Source organism: Trachypithecus francoisi, unplaced genomic scaffold (genome assembly GCF_009764315.1).
Source record: "Trachypithecus francoisi isolate TF-2019V2 unplaced genomic scaffold, Tfra_2.0 Lachesis_group11, whole genome shotgun sequence".
NCBI lineage: Eukaryota > Metazoa > Chordata > Mammalia > Primates > Cercopithecidae > Trachypithecus > Trachypithecus francoisi.
The window spans coordinates 32,934,208-32,955,324 of record NW_022681456.1 but is presented as its reverse complement, the minus strand read 5'-3'; the positions used below and the strand labels follow the sequence as shown (position 1 = coordinate 32,955,324).

Here is a 21,117-nt window from a genome sequence, read left to right as displayed (position 1 = left end):
AAAAAAAATGCAAAAACTAGCTGGGTGTGGTGGCAGGCACCTATAATCCCAGCTACTTAGGAGGTTGAGGCAGGGCGAATTGCTTGAACCCGAGAGGCAGAGGTTGCAGTGAGCTGAGATCGTGCCACTGCACTCCAGCCTGGGCAACAGAGTGAGACTCCGTCTCATAAATAAATAAATAAATAAATAAATAAATAAAAGTTCCTCATTTTGTCTCCTCTTTGGGAGAGAGCTCTCCCCTACATTAGCTAAGTGATTTAGACAGAATTTAAGATTTGCCTCTTTGTAACCTCCTGCTCTGAGTTTGATTGGATAGCATGGCACTTTCCAGTCGCTTTTTAATAATACAGGTATTAGGGGGTCCTTTCCTATAAGTCTGCCTGTCTCTGTCTCTCTGTCTTAAAGTCTGATCTTCTATAAGGAAGCTCCTTATGGGAATATAGAAACGTAGTGTGCCACTGACTGCTTACCCTTGCCTATTCTTTTCTCCCAAATGTGGTCCTTAATTAATTCATTAATTAATTTTTGAGACAGGCTTTCACTGTGTTGCCCAGGCTTGAGTGCAGTGGCCCAGGCTTGAGTGCAGTGGCCCAGGCTTGAGTGCAGTGGCCCAGGCTTGAGTGCTGTGGCCCAGGCTTGAGTGCAGTGGCCCAGGCTTGAGTGCAGTGGCCCAGGCTTGAGTGCAGTGGCCCAGGCTTGAGTGCAGTGGCCCAGGCTTGAGTGCAGTGGCCCAGGCTTGAGTGCAGTGGCACAATCTTAGCTCGCTGTGGCCTTGACCTCCCGTGCTCTCTCAGGCTCAAGTGATCTTCTCTCAGCCTCCCTAGTAGCAGGGACCACAGGAACACACACCGCCATGCCTGGCTCTTTTTTAAATTTTATCAGTCACTTAATTATTAATAGTTCTGAGTGGATGCAAACAATTAACTCTCTTACATTTGCCTTTTGGAAGCCTAGGAATAAGTTAAAGCAAATAAAATATATCCAGTGTTCTGATAACAGATTCTTAGTAGGTAATTTATTTCTACCATCTGACTATAAATGGATGTCTTGAAGTTTGCCTGGTATTTTCAGTAGTATCCTTCCTAATTCACATTTGTGCTTCCATTTTCCTCAGTGATCCCTTCTCCTATGCTTTGCTACAAGGATCATCTCTCATAACGTGCCTGAGATGTGTGCACTTTAGCCAGTTCTCAACCCATTACTTCTTCTTTTCGTTTTCTCATTTAGTTCGCTAGCCTCCAATCTTCCCTCCGTTTTCCTGTTACTCCCAGAATTACCAGTTATCATTTCTACTATAGTACCACATTAGTTAACGAGAATGTTTTAAATCTTTTTTCCCCCCATTTCTGAGTTATGCTTGCTTTAAGTTTCAGAATTTGGAAGTACTTACAAATACAAAAAAAAAATATTAAAATTCGCTCTCACAGATGACTATGGTTAACATTTTCAGATATATCTTTCTAGTCTTTTTTCCTAAGCCTGTAGATAGACACAGGTACCTACACATTTTAGAACTTGAGATTAGGTGCAGTAGCTCACACCTGTAATTTCAGCACTTTGGAAGACTGAAGTGGGAGGATCCCTTGAAGCCAGGAGTTTGAGACCTGCCTGGGCAACATAGTGAGACCCTGTCTGTACCAAAAATAAAAGATGATAAAATTAACCAGGCATGGCGGTGCGTGCCTGTAGTGCCAGCTACTTGGGAGGCTGAGTTGGGGAGGAGGATCACTTGAGCCCAGGAGGCTACAGTGAGCTATGAATTTGCCTCTGCACTCCACCCTGGGTGACAGAGCAAGAGTCCCCCCCCCCCAAAAAAAAAAAAAGAAAAAATTTAAAAAATTGGGATTATATAATACTGTGTCCTCAATTTTCTTCTCAAAATTATTAAACACTCTTTTAAGGCCAGACTCTGGTTCATGCCTGTAATCTTAGCACTTTGGGAGGCTGAGGTGAGAGGATCGCTTGAGCTCAGGAATTCAAGACCAGCCTGGGAAACATAGTGAGACCTTGTCTTTACAAAAAGTTGAAAAATTATCTGGGCGTGGACCAAGGCAGGTGGATCACCTGAGGTCAGGAGTTCGAGACCAGCCTGGCCAAATGGTGAAACCCCATCTCTACTAAAAATACAAAATATTAGCTGGGTGTGGTGGCACCTGCCTGTAATCCCAGCTACTCGAAAGGCTGAGGCAGGAGAATCGCTTGAACCCAGGAGGCGGAGGATTCAGTGAGCCAAGGTCATGTCACTACACTCCAGCCTGGGCAACAAGAGCAAAACTCCATCTCAAAAAAAAAAAAAAATAATAATAATAATAATAATAATAATAATTAGCTGAGCGTGGCGGCATGTACCTGCAGTCCCAGCTGCTCAGGAGGCTGAGGCCAGAGGATCGCACAATCCTGGGAGGCTGATGCTGCAGTGAGCTATGATTGTGTCACTGCACTCCAGTGTAGGTGACAGAGCAAGGTCCTGTCTCAAGAAAAAAAAAAATTTAAACACTCTTTTCAATATATTTTTTTAAAAAGTGTTTGTATTTTATCATATAGATATATGTAACAGCTAAGAGAATTACTTGAGAGGAGTATTTTTACATGATTTCATACTTGATTTTCTCTTGTTATGAAAGATAGCAAAACTTACGTGTTCTTGTTATTTAAACGTAAATGAGGACTTGTGTTATCAAAGAAAGAGATTAGGAATGAGATCAGGGAGTTTGGGTATTATGCACTAGTTATTATGACCTAGTATGACTTTGAGTAATGTCTTCTGAGCTTTTTTTCTCAGCTATAAAATTGAAAAGTGATTATAACTATTCATCCATTTTTCAAAGAGTTATTGAAAGGACCAAATAATATATATGAAAATTTATTTCAAACTATATGACAGTTTAGCCATGCAAATGCAAAACTTTATAATATCTGAGAGAAAAGATGAGTCTTTCCCTAATATTGATTCAGTTTATTTTCTTGATAGGAGCTCTGTCTAAACATCATTCCAACCTTTGCAAATCTTATAGACTACCCATCCATGAAAAATGCTTTGATACCAAGAATTAAAAATGCCTGTCTACAAACATCTTCCCTTGCTGTAAGTAATTGCATATTAATTTTTTGTTTTTCTTTCACTTGTCAGTGCTTTAAATCATTTTCTTATTGCTTAATAACCCTTTTATAGAATTCTGATGTATTTCATCTTGGCTGTAGATAACCTATATATAGTACTGTGAAAATGAGCTGTTTTCTTTGATACATAATTTATAATATTGCATTCCTAACCTTACTTGCTGTCCCTTTACTTTGAGTGTTTCAGTAAAAAAGTTGGGTGATTATTTTTTTCTTAATTCTTTTCTGCTTTAACTCAATTTATTTTGTTGTTAGTTTAAAAATATGAGAATTTAACTTGGTATCTAAGCCTAAAAACTTGTTGAATAGTTTCCTTTTATAAATAGCCTTTATTTTTAGTTATTGGTCTGTAAATTTCTTATTTCTTACTGACTGGCTTACTTTTTAAAAAAGTAGCGTACAATAAAGCAATAAGTTAATATGAATACAAGTAGGAGAAACAGTTGTACTAAAAAAATGTAGACCAAGGGAATAGTTGCCTTCTTTGAATACAAAATTTTAACATTCAGTTACTTGTTAGTCAAGGAAGGTGGAATTGATAACGAAGTTTTCATTATCTCATATTGAAAGCAATAAATGTCCCCAACCTTTTCTCTAACACTAAATATAATAGTTTATCACATTGATACTTCTTTATAGAAGTAATTTTGAATGCTGTCTTCAAAATAGCAGCTTTAAAGAGGGAGAAATGTTCTCTTTTGCCTAACCAGTTCTTTATATTGATTTTTGATAATGAGCATATTATTAAATTTGCATTTTGTAAAGCTGGTTCTCTGGAGATCACATCTTTATCTGATGGAATGTGAATTTAAATAAAAATAAACAGCTTAATAAAATTATAGGCAAAAGCAATTTGAATGATATGATTTTATCTTATAGCCATTGAATCTGTTTTAGTTCATGTTTCTTGGTCGAAAGGCTTTGAAATGGAAAATGTAACATCAAAGTAGAAAAACAAATCATTACTGAAACAAACAAGCGTGAAATGAAATAAAGTCAAGAAGCTTTAGTTCTCATTCTCACTTTGTTACTAACAACCCCTGTGACCTTGAAAAGTCACTGTGCCCCTCTGAGTCTTTTCACTATCATTAAGAATAGCTGTTTTCTCTGAAATTCTCAATTTTATGATTGAATTTTCAAAATAGATGGTAGTAATATACAGCTTAACATTTAGTTTTCAAAATGCCCTTTAGAAGATGTTATAATCATACTATATACCTTATTTTATGGCAGCATAAATTTATTATAACATACATTTTCTCAAAGTACATGTTGTAGGCCGGACGTGGTGGCTCATGCCTTTAATCCCAACACTTTGGGAGGCTGAGGCGGGTGAATCCTGAGCTCAGGAGTTCAAGACCAGCCTGAGCAACACAATGAGACCTCGTCTCTACTAAAAATAAAAAAATTTAGCTGGGTGTGATGGCATGGCGGGAGGATCACTTGAGACCAAGAGGTTGAGGCTGCAGTGAGCTGTGAATGTGCCGCTGCCTTCCAGTCTAGGTGTCAGAGCAAGCCCCCCACCCCCCAAAAAACAAACAAAAAAAATCCAAAACCAAAACCAAAGCAAAACAAGAGTACCTGTTCTAGTTCAGTTCTGAGCATATGCAGGGGTATGTAGAAATGGGAAGCATGGATACTTAAATGATGTGAATTGCTGCCCAGTGATATTTATGTTTCTTTTTAAGATGCCAACTGGCCCTTAAGGCGTGTTGTTTTACAAGAAGTTGTAATGAATGTAATTATATTTAGAACAGTAACTAGGAATGGATTTATATTTTATATGTCACCTTTTAAGTGGATTTTGGATAGCACTTTCAGTGTTTCTGCCTACCTTCAGAGTGGCAAATAGGAATTCCTAAATTGTATTCGTAGTCCTCTATCTCTAAAAGTTTAAAATTCTAATTAGGAAATTCCTGAATCATTAGTTAGAATTGTATCTTAATACTCTTCCCTGAAAATAAAATTTTTAAAAATTCTACAGAGTTAGGTAAAATGCACCAAGAGCTATATTTATTCATTACTTACATGACTAATATTTTATATATCATAAAAGTAAATAAGTATTTTCAGTTTTGCTTAATATATATATATCTCAGTAGAATGCAGCTGCTCCTTTTATAAAACTGATTATGAGTACAAGTAGAGCATTCAGATACCTTTTTGAATTTATAATATCTCTTGTGTTTGAATTTCAGGAAACAATTGTATGCTATTTTTTAGAAATGGAAAAATTTCCCCATTTTTCCTGTAGAACTATGGTGCTTTTTTAGCCAACAAATTTATTTTCTGCCTTTCTTGTTTAACTTTTTTTTGAAAACTGGAGTTTTGTTAATACTATGGTCCTGACTTAAAGATATTCTATCTTAAGAAATACCAAATAGAAGTAGGGTATGATGTGTTTATCAAATAGTCAAGTGAATATGGAATTTTGATAAAAGCTTCTAAATAAGAGGTCTTAATAACTGTATATTTAGAAATAGAAAACAAATATATGGATACCTTCACATGTTAAAATATTTAGTTTAAGAATGAACTGAACCTAACTTACAGTAAAATACTGGAATGTGGGTGAACTTGATCACTTGGTGCAAAGAATGTAGTCCTTTTTATTATTCAAATGTCCCCAAAGGAGTGTTCTTATGATAGTAACACATATGTAGTAAAAGTTTCTCAAATCCTAATCACTTTGAAATGTTACAAAATTGTAGTCATTCCTTGTCTTTATCTCACTGGTGACCTGGTAAAGCAGTCATAAATTCTTTGTGAGACAAACCAGGAAAATTAGTAAATAAGTGAATTTCCTATGTTAATAAAGAATGAGAGCTTCTAAATCTACTTTTGTTCTTGAGACTTTAACATATTTATATGAAGATTAAGTTTGCACTTAAATATTTTATTCTAGATTTTGAAAACTTTAAATGACTAATGCAATTTACCTCTTTTAATAGGTTCGTGTAAATTCATTAGTGTGCTTAGGAAAGATTTTGGAATACTTGGATAAGTGGTTTGTACTTGATGATATCCTACCCTTCTTACAACAAATTCCATCCAAGGAACCTGCAGTCCTCATGGGAATTTTAGGTAGCTGAAAATTTAATGTCATTTGATGCTGTTTTATCATGCAAATAAATTTTCCAATCTATAAAACCATTATACTCTCCTTTCATGTATACAGCATTTCATAATTGAAGAATGATGAGATAAATGTCATAATACAACCTTTCTCTTTAAGTTTAGCAAAAGCAGTAGAATCTTGATATTTATAAAGAAATAAGATGTTTAAGAATTCTAGCTTTACAAATATCGTGATAGCTAGTTTTCCCCGTAAAGTGGTGCAAAGTGAGAGAGGCAAACAAAGCTACTAGAAATGCTGATACTGGTCTTAGTAGTAATACCTGAGGTTTATTTGATACTCAGTTTGTAAGAGGCAAAGTATTTTCTCTGCATTACCTTATTTTATTCTTCCCCAAATTCAATGAAATAGGTACTATTGTTTCTATTTTACAAGGAAGCTGAGGCTCAGAGATGTGAAATAACTGATTCAAGATCATGCAAGTGATAAGTGGTAGGAGCTGGTTTTCTAATATATTTTGTGGCTGATATGCTGATGAAGCATGTTAACCTTATAGGACATTGTGTGCTGTCAGCATAGTTACAAATTACTAAGAAACTCTGAAATCATTTATATATAGTTAAAGTTATGAAAGTCCAATCTAGAAATGCCAGGGGTCTGCTGCACTATAGCAGGCATAGCTATAGAGTCACTAAAACGTTAACAAGTTCATTTTTATTTAATTCAAGGTTGTTAATTTTTTTTTTTTGAGATGGAGTCTTGCTCTATCGCCCAGGCTGGAGTGTAGTGGTGCCATCTCGGTTCACTGCAACCTCCGCCTCCTGAGTTCAAGCAATTCTCTGCCTCAGCCTCCTGAGTAGCTGCAATTACAGGCACCTGCCACCACGCCTGGCTAATTTTTTTGTATTTTTTGTAGAGACAGGGTTTCATCATCTTGGCCAGGCTGGTCTTGAACTCCTAACCTTGTGATCTGCCTGTCTCGACCTCCCAAAGTGTTGAGATTACAGGCGTGAGCCACCGTGCCCGGCCTGGTTCTTTGTTGATATTTAAGAAAAACTATATTATTCATCCATGTATTCTTAACACCTAATATAGTGCTTGGCCTGTAGAAACTGCTCAGTAAGTATTTGTGGGAATGGTTAGGAAGTATTTATTGTGGACCTCTGTAGACATAGAATGTACTCTAGGGATATTGCATGAATCTTTTGTGCAGAAAGAAGTTTGTCTTCTTGGCTGGGTGCAGTGGCTGACACCTGTATTCCCAGCACTTTGGGAGGCTGAGGTGGGCAGATCACTTGAGCCCAAGAGTTCAAGACCAGCCAGAGCAACATGGCAAAACCCCGTTTCTACTAGAAATACAATAATTAGCTGGGTGTGGTAGCTTGTGCCTGTAGTCCCAGCTACTTGGGAGGCTGAGATGGGAGAATCACACGAGCCAGGGAGGTTGAGGCTGCAGGGACCCATTATCGTGTCACTGCATTCCAGCATGAGCAACAGGACAAGACCCTGTCTCAAAAAAAAAAAAAAAATGTCTTTTTGAGCAGGAGTTTGGCATAGTAGAAATTCAAGCCCTGGCTCTAATCCTGGCTCTGTCAGTTCCTGAGGTGACTTTGAAAAGTTTATCCAATGAGGATGAGACTAACGTCATTTTAGGATTCTTGTGAGAATTCACTGAAACAAAGGGAAAGTAACAAACACAGTGCTCAGCAAATAAGCATTTAGTCAGTGCCCAATAAAGTTACCCTTTGGGTATATAAGTCATGTGCACATTAACAGAATAATGGCGGATGGTATTTCACAAAGCTTTGGATTATGTACAAAACACTTGGAACTCAAAGGCATTCAGAGAATGAGGAGAAAATGTACTCAGTTTACCAAGTGAAGGCTTTGTGGATAGCTGTAACAAGTGGAATATCGAAGATTGAGTAAATAGGTGAGACAATAGGGAAGGATTTTGTGGAGTTGAATTCAGTTATTAAATTTCAGACATGTTGAGTTTGATTTGCTGAAGAAGTGGATAAAGGTGTAGGACTTACATTTTGACTTACACCCTTTAAAATAGATGCCTTGAGTATGATTTCTGAAGTATATATTTAGATGTTTCAGAATAAAAGGCCATTCTGTAACTTTACTGCTGCATAATAATAATTGAACATGGTTCTGATAAGCTTCTAATGTTATGCTGTCATTAAATGTGCTCCTAAACCAAAAGAACACAGGATAAATATGTTGTGGTGTTTAAATCTGGCCTGATGATAAAGGCTGAAATCATTCTGATTCATATGTAAGAACATCATTATTCTAGGCATTGATTGGAAAAAATTTGTATTACACAGATTATCAAGGGATTTCGTATACATATATTATTTTCATGATTTCTATGAATTGATGGTGTTAACTTAGGCAATTTGTCACATTCTTTTCCATCAGGTATTTACAAATGTACTTTTACTCATAAGAAGTTGGGAATCACCAAAGAGCAGCTGGCTGGAAAAGTATTGCCTCATCTTATTCCCCTGAGTATTGAAAACAATCTTAATCTTAATCAGGTAGGAGTATTTTTGTGCTTTATTCATTTTATTGAGCTTACTGTTTTCTTGGCATTAGATATATAAATATATTATAAAGATTGGTTAAAAAAAAGGTGGGAGTAAAATATGCCACAGAACTAAATGAAGAAAGTTTGTGGGGTGACCTCATTGATAAATAGTAAATGAGCAGGATGTGGAAAAATATGTAGGATTTGGGACTACTTTAAATCTAGGGCTGGGAAATTGACATGAATGAAGAACAAAGTTATAGAATGTGTTTGGGGAGTATATTCATTATTTATTGATTGCTACAGAACGAATCACCACAAACTTAGGGGTTTAAAGCAACACAAATTTATTATCTCACAGCTTCTGTGGGTCAGGCCAGGACATGGCATAGTTGGATTCCCTGCTCAGGGTTTCTCACAGTGCTGTCTATAGTCAAGAACTTGGGGCTCATTCAAGGCCCAGCTACAGAGTGATCTGCTTCTAAGTGCACTTACATGGTTGTTGGCAAGCTTCGGTTCCTTTTGGGCTGTTGTGCTTAGGGCCTCCATTCTTAGCTATTAGCTGGATACCACTGTCAGTTCCTAGCCACATGGGCCTTTCCAACATGGCAACTTGTTTCATCAAAGCCTGCAAGAGAGAGTCTGCTAGCAAGACTGAAATTACAGTCTCTTGTAATCAAGGAAGTGATGTCCCATCACCTGTGCCATAGTCTGTTACTTTAGAAGCAAGTCACAGGTTCAGCCCACACTCAAAGATAGGGGATTCCACAAGGGCATGAATGGCAGGAGGAAGAGATAATTGAGGACCATTTTGAGAGTCTATATACCACTTGGAAGAAATAATTCAATTTGATTGGGAGATATATATAATACAGTAGGAGAATGAGAAAGGTACATTGAGACTAGAATAGGTAGACTTAAAATGTCTGTCTGGTTTAGGTATTTGCACTTTCAAGGCGTGGTAAATGTTTGAGCTAAGGAATAATGTGTCCAAAGAATATTGTGGAATTGTCTCTCTGCATACCTCTCTCGCTGTTTGTCACAGTTGTGTTCTTATGTGACTGATTCTTCCTGAAGATTAGAAATTCCTCAAAGGATATTAGAGCTTATTCTTCATTATAGCCCCAGCACTTAGTGCAATGACAGAACCAAAAATATTTATTGAATTGAGAGAAAATTGAGGTATAGAGTAGACGAGTCATTTTTGTTCACAACAGAACTAGTATTTAATGAAATATAATGGAAAAGCCTGAGTTGGGTTACTGTTTAACTGAGAGCATCAGAGAAGGATAGGCAGGGAGGATTTAGAACCGAAAGTGAATTACAGCAATGAGGGAAGCAGAAAGCTGGAAGTTGAGAGCTTTTGGCATTGGGGAGAGTGCTGAGCGAGCAGAGTTTTGGGAGGCAGAGAAATTTATAAAACTAATCAGAACAAACATTTCATTTGAAGTAATAGAGTAAGTCTCTGAAAATTCATTCCTTGGTTTTAATTTTTTTTTTTTTTTTGAGATGGAGTCTCGTCCTGTCACTCAGGCTGGAGTGCAGTGGTGCCGTCTCACCTCACTGCAACCTCCGCCTCCTGGGTTCAAGTAATTCTCATGCCTTACCCTCCCGAATAGCTGGGATTACAGGCGTGAGGCACCATGCCTGGCTAATTTTTGTGTTTTTAGCAGAGTCGGGGTTTCACCGTGTTAGCCAGGCTGGTCTCAAACTCCGAATCTCAAGTGATCTGCCTGCCTTGACCTCCCAAAGTGCTGGGATTACAGGCGTGAGCCACCACGCTCGCTCCCTAGATTTTAATTTTTTGTTTGGTAATTTCTTCGTATCTTGGATAGCAGAGTTGAGGTTAGGGTGGGCAAAGAAGGGAGACAGTGAATATTGGGGAGGAATAGGATAATATGCCTAAAACAGTCTTCAACTTTTTGTCATTTCTGTTCTTAGTTCTCATATTTCTAATTTAGTGTGTTTTTAAATATTCCCAAATGCTTATTTTAGGATATATAGGCTCACTCCTGTCATCCCAACACTTTGGGAGGGAAGGGTTAGGTGGATCACTTGAGCTCAGGAGTTTGAGACCAGCCTGGGCAACATGGTGAAACCCCATCTCTACAAAAATACAAAAATGAGCCAGGTGTAGTGGTGTGCGCCTGTAGTCCCAGCTACTAGGCGGAGGTTGCAGTGATTTGAGATTGCACCACTGCACTCCAGCCTGGATGACAAAGCAAGACCCTGTCTCTAATTCCATTTGAAATATTGTGTTGATTTACTTCAGCTTAGTGTTTGTTTTTGTTTTTTGTTTTGTTTTGTTGGGGGGGTGGCTATTTTCATCAACAAACATTTTGATTCCTATCTTTTTGTATTTTACAGTAGTTTAGCATGGATGTGATCTGCCTTCCCATTTGTTTCATGGTCAGGGTTTCTAATTTAAGACTGCCTTCTTAGTTCCTTTCTGATTTAAGATGATTTAAGTATATTATACCTTAAGTGACAAAGATAAGTAACTTAGGAAAATACATTTTCAATATTTGAATAAAAAACAGCAAATGCCCTGCAGCAGTCCACTGAATAATCAATAACTTGTGTTTGAGGGGGATTCCTAAGACCACTCCCAGAATAGATGATTCAGTAGAAGGACTCACAGGACTCAGTATAGAGTTATGCTCAGGCTGTGCTCTATTATGGTGAAAAAATATAAAGCAAAATCAGGAAGGGAAAAAGGTTCATAGGACAAAGTCTAGGGAAACCAGGCACAAGCCTATAGAGTCTTTTCCCATTGAAATCACGCAGGATTCCTCTTGTAATGACTTGTGATAATCGGTGTGAAATGTTGCCAACCAGGGAAACTCATTAGATGAGACTCAGTGTCCAGAGTTTTCAATGAGGGCTGATGAAGTAACACCCTCTGCCTGGCATGTACTCAAACTCCAAACTCCCAGAAGGAAAGCAAGTGTTCAGCATAGAACATATTCTTTGTACACACAGTTTAGGCAAGTAAGCCACTGTTACCATTAATAATAGGAACCTTTCTCAAATCTGAGTTCCCAGACACCAGCTAAAGGCCAATTTTGCAAGCAGGAGTTTTCAAGGATAGCAGTTTATGTCTACAATGTTAACTCTTTCCTGCACAAACATTTAACAATATAGATGAATCTCACAAACATGTTGAGTGAATGAAGCCAGGCATAGAAGAGGATCTGCTGAATGATCCATTTATATAAAGTACAGCAGTCTAAGCTATGCTGCTAGAAGTCAGAATAAAGTTTACCCAAAGGGTGTGAGGGTGAAAAATGACTGGAAGCGGGTATAAGGAAGTCTCTGGGATGTTGACAACGATTTTACTTTGTTTTTGTTTTTGTTTTTTGAGATGGGGTCTCAGTCTGTCTCCCAGGCTGGAGTGCAGTGGCACAATCTCAGCTCACTGCATCCTTGACCTCCTGGGCTCAAGTAATCCTCCCACCTCAGCCTCCCAAATAGCTAGGACTACAGGCATGTACCACCACTCCTGGCTAATTGTATTTTTTGTAGAGATGTGGTCTCTCCATGTTGCCCAGGCTGGTCTCAAACTCCTGGGCTCAAGTGATCTTCCTGCCTTGGCTTCCCAAAGTGCTGGGACTACAGGTGTGAGCCATGTGCCTGGACCAGTGTTGTTTCTTTATCTGGCTACTAGTTACATTGGATGTGTTCAATTTGTGTGAATTGTTTATTTTTTTTTTTTTGTCTGTGCACTTTAACATGTAATACTTTTCTGTTAGTATATTATACTTCAATAAAAAGTTTTAGGAACCCTAATCACTGGAAAGTCAGTCATAGTAAACTGCTTTGGAAACATGCCTTTTGACTTTCTCATAAGATGAAGAAGCTGCTGCTGATACAGCATGGTAAAAGGCAGTGTAATGTAGTAGAAAAGGGTGCAGACTTTGGAACCAGGCTTAGGATGAATTCTAACTCTGCCATATGAGCTCTCTAGCATCTCTGAGTTGCTTTACCTCTCATTGAGCCTGAGTTGCCTCATTTGTAGATTAGAAATATTAGTGAACCTACTTTGAAGAGTTGTGAGGATTAATAAAATAGTGTATGTATAAACACTCAACACAAAGATGTAATTATAAGATTTGGGGAAAGGAGGAGAGCCATTTCTAAATTCTTCCTGTAACATATGGTGTTATTCAAATAAGTTGTTTATGATGATCCTGAAGTACCATAGGGATGAATGATCAGCAGTTGACCAAAGTTAGCCAAAGCTTAAACTATATTAATAGTGCTAGGTATGCTTTATGAAATTTAATTATTTGAAAGTTGGATTATGTACGTTTAATATTTCGACTGTCAGAAAACAAGATTTATTTTAGCCAGATATGTCATTGCAATCTGAATAAGCAGGAATTTTCTATGCATATTAAATGGATTATTTCTAGTTCGGCACAAATTCAGATGTTTAATTTTGAATTATCCCAGAAGATCAATATATAACTGCTACAGGTGAATTTATACAAGGCCCCTGAATAATAGCAATTAAGCAACTCAGGATATAAAACTCATTATTGAGACGTGTTTTCTGGAACTTAAAAGCCTCATCAACTATCATATCATCACTATACAAAGATATTATAAAAGCTTGCTATGATATCCCGAATTTAAATGTATCATTCTTAGTGAATATCAGTGCTGTGACTGGATCCTATTCTACTGGTAAAAATTGAGAATATTATGATTAACTTAATGAATTATCTTAATTGATTACATTTGCTGCTAACTTGAAACATTGTAACCATATCAATTTCTCATTATACCAGTTCAATTCTTTCATTTCCGTCATAAAAGAGATGCTTAATAGATTGGAGTCTGAACATAAGACTAAACTGGAGCAACTTCATATAATGCAAGAACAGCAGAAGTAAGTAGGTTGCACATGAATTATATGTGGTCCAGGAGTGAGATTATAGTTGTCTTATGATTGATTTTCTGGAATATGGAATAGAAAAATTACTGGATTTAAATTTGACCCTATGTAAAACATTTCAAAATTTACCATCGCATTAATAAGTTGAACTGAATTAAAATACAATGTGGTTGAAAAATCTAGTATCACTTCTGAGTACAGAAGTTTAATATGATATAATTTTAGCATTTTATCTACATAAAGAAAATTCTGTTTCTGAGAAATCCCTTGTCAGCAGTAGCCACTAGCATTGTAAACTCAGGTTGATGAAAACTAAAAGCACCACTTACGAAAATTTTTTAAATTTATGAACTTCTAGTATTTTTATTTTTTTCATTCTCTTTTCTCTAGTCCCAGAAACATTTATAGAACATTCATTTCATATTTAGCATCACGACATTCACCTCTTTTTATTTTTAGGGAGGATTTTCTAAATTATTTGCAGAAAACTAGTATTCAAACAAGAAGGCAAAGATGGAAATCGTTGACTGTTGAATCCAGTTTATTAAAATCAAAGCCCCACTGTATTCTTTGCTCCAGAGTAAAACACATGAATTTAGGATACCTGTTAAAGTTTAATTCTGAACCAAAAAACATCTAAAAATCAGTAAAGTTGATATAAATCATGAACAAGGTCCCCAAGTAGAAACTCTTTAGCTTCTGCCCACAAGATGAAGACTTAAAGTAAATACACATGGTATAGAAGTAGGTGAAATAGCCCTTTGTATGCTTGAAGTATTCTATAGTGTGTATGTATGTGGTGTTTGATGGATTGACTATGTTAACATAAAAATCTGGAGAAATAATTTTTAAAATGCATTATAGGTAGAGATCAATTTTTAATACCAAGTATTTATATTTGACTTCGGAAATGAACCCTTCCTTTTTCTTCCTTCTATCTAAATCTTACCTGTTTCTCAGGACATAGATCTGGCTCACATAACAGTGATTATAGCATTCATTGTTAGTGATTATAGCATTCATGTTAGTACAGACTCAGAACTTAATCACATTAAATTCCCCATATCATATCTTGTCTTGCAGTGAGATGTTAAGCTCTTTGATAAGAGCTATGCTTGACTGGTTTTATGACACCTTGAATAAATTCTCCAGTAAATCCCAAATGTTGAGTTTAAGAAATGGACTTACATACAAATGTTATTTTGGGGGCAAGCAATCATTAACAGTAGAAAATAATGGAAAAGATGACTCTTCTTAAAGAATGAAACCACAGTTTAATTGGAGTCTAATAAATTCCATGTGGATAAATAATTTTTAGCATGAGTATTTAAAACTATTCATTTCTTTTTGTTGTTTTGTCATAATTCAACTCTCCTACAGATCTTTGGACATAGGAAATCAAATGAATGTTTCTGAGGAGGCAAAAGTTACAAATACTGGGAATCAGGTAAGAAGATACTTAATTTTTGTAGAAAGTGCTTCATTTGGAGGGCTTTTAATCTTTAAGCAACAAAATCACATTTTTATTGAACTTATTTAAATTATTGACATTTTTCTATTTCAGCAAATTGACAAGGTTTTTAACAACATTGGAGCAGACCTTCTGACTGGCAGTGAGTCCGAAAATAAAGAGGACGGGTTACAGAATAAACATAAAAGAGTGAGTTTCATTATTGTTCTTTCAGCCCTCTTATTTATACTACAGGACTTCCTGTAAACCACAGATTTTTGTTGGGAAATGCTGTTCAGCAGCTTAACAAGAAACATTTGTAATTATCTTTCTGAAATTCCTTTATCAGTTAAACATGACCCTAACCCATTTTGAAAATAAATGTACTTAAGATTTTTAGCTTCCATTATTACTTGACTTGCTACAAGGTAATATTTATAGACTCCTTGTCTCCTTTGTCCTTTCTCTTGTACTTTGCCAGTCACACTCCTTGGTGAATCTCACTGTCTGTCTTCTCTGCTTCTCCTCCTGTGTTGATGGCTTCTACTATAGATTTGTGCTGTCCAGCTACCTTAGGCTGTCTCTGATTGTTGCTCGTCAGTATTTTAATTTCTGTCCCACTCACTACATTCCCAACAGTTTGAGTTCCAAACTCTTTCCATTCTTTTTGAGCCTAGCAACCTCATCTTCTGTCATTTCATAGTGTCAAATTTTACAGTCCATCAGATTTTCACTTTGACACTTTCACAGAGTACTGGTCAGCTATTTGGTAGCATGGCCATCAATTTGAGTTTGTCTCGTGTTTTCTTATAATTGGATTAAAGTTGTACATTTTTGACAGGCATACTACAGAAGTGATGATGTACCCTTCTTGGTTTATTCCAGCAGGGGTATATGATGTATACATTACTTATTAATGGCAGACCAACAATATTTAAAAAGGATTTTCAAAATAGATCTGATTCCATCTCATAAGTAGATGAAAAATCTGAGCACATTTTTTTCTTCTCTATTTCTTGCTAAAATTTTGCTCCCCCTCTGATTTTGAATATTAAACTATAATAGGATACTTTCCTCTTGGTTAGCATCCAATAAAAAAACTGTAAGTCAGTTTGTGACTTCTGCTGAGGGCATTCTTCTATTCATTCATAAATGTGAATACCTGTATATGTAAAGCCAAAGGACTACTGGACATAGTCGTTTACAAAATTATAAGAGAACATTGTGAGCTTTTAGTTTAGCAAAGTTGATAAAAGACAAGACATTGAATTTGCTGTAGACATCAGCAGTGAAAGAACCGTGTGTTGTTTCATTCTTTCTTCGCTTTTTGTGAGTTCCCAAAATATTCTTGGGGTGAGATAGATTAAAGTTTAAAAAGATTTCCCAGTTTTCAAGAATGAAATCACTAAATCATATTGTCATTGTCTGGAAAAGGGTGATTCTAATGAATAGTTTAAAAATTATTATTTTCATACTGGAAATATTTTTGCGCAGATCCTATGAGTTTTTATCTAAAGTTAGATTATATAGTGATTTGAAATACAGCTTACTGTGACAATCACCAAGACAAGAGTAGTTTGCTTTTCAGTGAAGTAGTAAGATGTCCTTTACCTGAAGAGATAACTTTTGTTTTACAAATGGACTTAAGAAATTGCCAGTTGATTTTTTGCTTTATTTTGTTTTAAGGCATCACTTACACTTGAAGAAAAACAAAAATTAGCAAAAGAACAAGAGCAGGCACAGAAGTTGAAAAGCCAGCAGCCTCTTAAACCCCAAGTGCACACACCTGTTGCTACTGTTAAACAGGTCAGAGTTCATTTCTTTTGCATAATTTCAAGAATACTACTGTTAAGGAGTAAGGTGGTATAGAACTTAGTCTACTAGTATTTGTATAAAAATGTATCTCAAATAATACCTTAATGTGTGGTTTCTAAGAAGTATGGGCATAAATGATTCTCCAACTCTGCTATAACCTGTCTAATGTACCATGTTTTGTGACAATGCTTGTTACCAACAAAGAAGAAGCTAGAGGAATAGGATTAGGACTCATAGTGCTCATTCAACTCTGTTCACTCTGAAGTGATCAGAATATTATATTCATGCTCTTAACGTATTTTTGAGCTAAAGTTATTTTCTATGTTTGTCTTTTCAATTGTAGTTAGTTAGATGTGTAACTTGGTTTAAGATGTACCTGCATGACCTGGCTAGTATTTGTTTTCTCCTGTGTTCCGGGCACTGTTCCAGGTATTGGTGCTATGGCAGTGAGTAAGGGCCCTTCTTGTAGAGAGTTTACACTGTTACTGGTTTCAGAGATAGCTTTATCTTAAAAGCTTTCTTTAAATTATTTTTTGTTACCTCTTAATCACTAACATTTTGTCTGAGAAAAACATTTTTGCAGGCCAAGAGGCAAAATTGAGAATATTTTGTAGGTACTTTTTTAAGAATAGTGGCAACAAATTCCTATAAAATTTTGATGAAATTCAAACTATACAAATAATAGTAAGAAATTACTGTGTTTTTTGTAATATAGAATAAGAAGAATGTGATTCTGTTTTTGATGAGATAACGTTTTGCTTAATTGGAGTTTAAAGTTAGTATTCCCCATCATCAAATCGATTGCAAATATTCCTCTGTAAAAACCATACAAAAACAGGTGGCAGGCTGTATTTGACCTGCAGGACATAGTTTGCTAATTTGGTATAGACCGTTGAGCTTAATTCTAACTTGTCCTTTATGATTTAATCTGTCAAATGTTTACTAATTATAAAATATTTTATATTTCTTAGAGATAAAGTAATTCTCTCATATTTTTCAGACTAAGGACTTGACAGACACATTGATGGATAATATGTCATCTTTGACCAGCCTTTCTGTTAGTACCCCTAAATCTTCTGCTTCAAGTACTTTCACTTCCATTCCTTCCATGGGCATTGGCATGATGTTTTCTACACCAACTGATAATACAAAGAGAAAGTTGACAAATGGCCTAAATGCCAATATGGGCTTTCAGACTTCAGGATTCAACATGCCCGTTAATACAAACCAGAACTTCTACAGTAGTCCAAGCACAGTTGGAGTGACCAAGATGACTCTGGGAACACCTCCCACTTTGCCAAACTTCAATGCTTTGAGTGTTCCTCCTGCTGGTGCGAAGCAGAGCCAACAAAGACCCACAGATATGTCTGCCCTTAATAATCTCTTTGGCCCTCAGAAACCCAAAGTTAGCATGAACCAATTATCACAACAGAAACCAAATCAGTGGCTTAATCAGTTTGTACCTCCTCAAGGTTCTCCAGCTATGGGCAGTTCAGTAATGGGAACACAGATGAACGTGATAGGACAATCTGCCTTTGGTATGCAGGGTAATCCTTTCTTTAATCCACAGAACTTTGCACAGCCACCAACTACTATGACCAGTAGTAGTTCAGCTAGTAATGATTTAAAAGATCTTTTTGGGTGAGGTGTCTTACTTCTATTTTGAAGGATCATTTCAGTTTCAGTCATGGGTGAGCTGATTTACATCTTTATATAGTTGGCTTGGAGGAAGTACTTCTTTGGGAAAGTGAACAGTTCTGTGATAGGAAACATCTGTGTCCATGCCAGCATAGTAGTTGTATGGACTTCTAACCAGTTGAATTTTTTTAAAGCATTGAGGATTTTTTTCCTCTTACCAACTCCTCTTCAGGTTTTTAAAGACCCAGCCCTTCCCAATCTCAAAGAGAAAAAGGACAACTGAGTTATCTTGAATAGCAGAACTTTTTAATCAAATGTTTATTTTGGCTTGTGGATCTTGGTGTTATTTAAAAAATTGAGTTTATGGTCATTGCAAGCTCATCTATTAAGTACTACATGGTACACAGTCTACCTTTACAAGTCATTAGTCTTCATTTTAATATGTAAAAATCTTGATCCTGTATTGATTTGTTTGCATTTAAGATGACAGTGAGAAAATAATAAGCATAAAGAGAAGTATCAGGTTATTTGCTTTTTTCCAAACTTACTTTTCAGATGAACTAATGTTTAAGTACAGAGACTGAGCAAATACTACAAAATTTAACCTAACCTTCATTTCATTGGTTTAAATGTGTTATTAACCTTCTTAAGTGCAGACTAATCATTGTAAATTATATTTTAGCATGGTCTGCCTCAAATAGTAATGTATTTTTCTGCATTCACTTGGATATATTTAGAATCACTTTTTTCCTCCTGTATCACAGAAGAGGTATGTGCTGATTTGTTTGGATATTTGACAAAGCACTCTGATGTGACTTCTCTGACTACTACCTTCATATTTAATTTCAAATTCAAACTTCTGAGGTTGCAACATACATGAACTGTGTTTTCAAAAGAAGATTTGTAAGAATTAAACTATATTTAATGAGCAAACTTTTGAGATTTCTGCTGTATTGTTTCAAATGTAATAAACTTTACTTCTCTAAAAATTGACCAGTTGTATCTTCTGACCACCAACAGATTAATATTCAGCTTGCCATGATAGTCTGACCTCATTAATTACTGCTACTGAAGTTTAATTTTTTTCTAGGAATTTTAGGAACTTTTTGTTTAAACACTTTAATTTCTATTAGACATTTTTAGGAAGGAAAGAATCAATTCTCTTAACAGGAAACATGCTTTATTTTTCAAAACCTTTCTCTGATATTTTTCTTTAATTTACTGATTATTCAACCACAGAGCCTTTTGCTATAAATGTCATTTGTATTTTAAAAAATAATATTCCACTCTTACAACTTTAAAACCATCTTTCAAAGAACTATATATGTATTATAGTTGCTGCCATAGAGTTGATGGTTTTTAATTATCTGGAACCAGCAATCATTTAAAATAAATCATATTAAATTTAGTATGCTGGTACTAAGTTTATTCATTTTATATGGATATTCATTGAAAATATATACACATACTATATGTAATACACAGCACTTGATCACAAAATGTAATTTGATTACGTTATTGCTGGCAGCATTCAGTTAAGAGGGTACTTTAAAAAATAGAAGTCAGCTTTCACATCTGATTTCTGTATGGGCTGTATTTGGTTAACTTGATTTTAGAACAAGAACTAATAGAATTGCTAAAGAAATTTATCCAAGAAATGAAAAACAGTAGGAAGATCAAATGTTTTTGTCAAATATATTCACAGCTTGACCAGATTAGCTGTCTTGTTTGTAATGCAATATTAATATATCTTTTGGGAAAAAGCTTATATATGGAATAAAATAAGTATTGAAGAATTTTTCTTTGTAACAATTTAGTAGTCACTGTTTATTGAGAAATTGTTTTTTATTTTGTAAAAAACATGATGTTAGCATTGAACTCTTAAATAGAAAGAAAGCTTAATATAACAGCTTATGGAACTTGAACTACTAAATATGAAAATAGGTTATTTGAAAAAAATACAGTATGTAAAATTTGCTCATTCATTGAGGTAATGGTGCTATGTTTTTACAGAATTGTTCCTACACCTTTTTTCTACTTTCTCAAAGGTGTTTTATTTCAACCATTTCCATCAATTGAACTGTTACCATTGCCTTTTTCTGTTGAGAAATTGCCTCTGAAAAATAGTGCTATTTTTAAGCTTAAGTGTTCTTAAGTGAATGAAATTTTCAAAGTACTAGATCACCTTAAAGTTATTTCACGTACTGAAAACAGTTAAGTCCCTTATGCTTAGAGCAGAAAATGTTTAGGTTAAAGAGCATCTGTCAACAGAATCTACAAAAAAGATTCCCTTGCGTTTGAATTGGTTCTCTATTCTCCTGTTGCTAAAATGTGTGATATATATAGAGGATGTATAAAAGGAAATGGAAATAGACTACGTACTTGTCTGGTTTTTGTTTGTTTTTATTTTGGAATGCTTGTAAGCTTCCTTTACACTGAATAAGGAAGTAGTTTTTTTTTTTTTTTTAACCTGTAAAATACCTCACATGGTTGTTTTTACACATGAAAGAAAAAGGTATATGCGAACATACCTGGTATCAATAGGAGTATGCACCAAATAAATTTTAGCTTTGATAAAA

General features: G+C 35.6%; 1 protein-coding gene across 4 annotated transcripts in view; it reads left to right on the top strand.

Annotated features, from left to right (window-relative positions):
* SCYL2 (SCY1 like pseudokinase 2) overlaps positions 1-21,117 on the top strand; it is a 72,959-nt gene extending 51,842 nt beyond the window's left edge. For 3 of the 4 annotated variants that reach the window (XM_033220923.1, XM_033220924.1, XM_033220922.1), the window contains exons 11-18: positions 2,972-3,085; positions 6,072-6,204; positions 8,627-8,745; positions 13,529-13,629; positions 15,016-15,082; positions 15,200-15,295; positions 16,772-16,891; positions 17,901-19,531. In XM_033220923.1, the coding sequence (XP_033076814.1) occupies positions 2,972-3,085; positions 6,072-6,204; positions 8,627-8,745; positions 13,529-13,629; positions 15,016-15,082; positions 15,200-15,295; positions 16,772-16,891; positions 17,901-18,545 (1,395 nt within the window). In that variant the 3' untranslated portion in view covers positions 18,546-19,531. Of the gene's footprint in view, positions 1-2,971; positions 3,086-6,071; positions 6,205-8,626; positions 8,746-13,528; positions 13,630-15,015; positions 15,083-15,199; positions 15,296-16,771; positions 16,892-17,900 lie in introns of all 4 variants that reach the window. The other variant, XM_033220921.1, reaches the window with a different exon arrangement.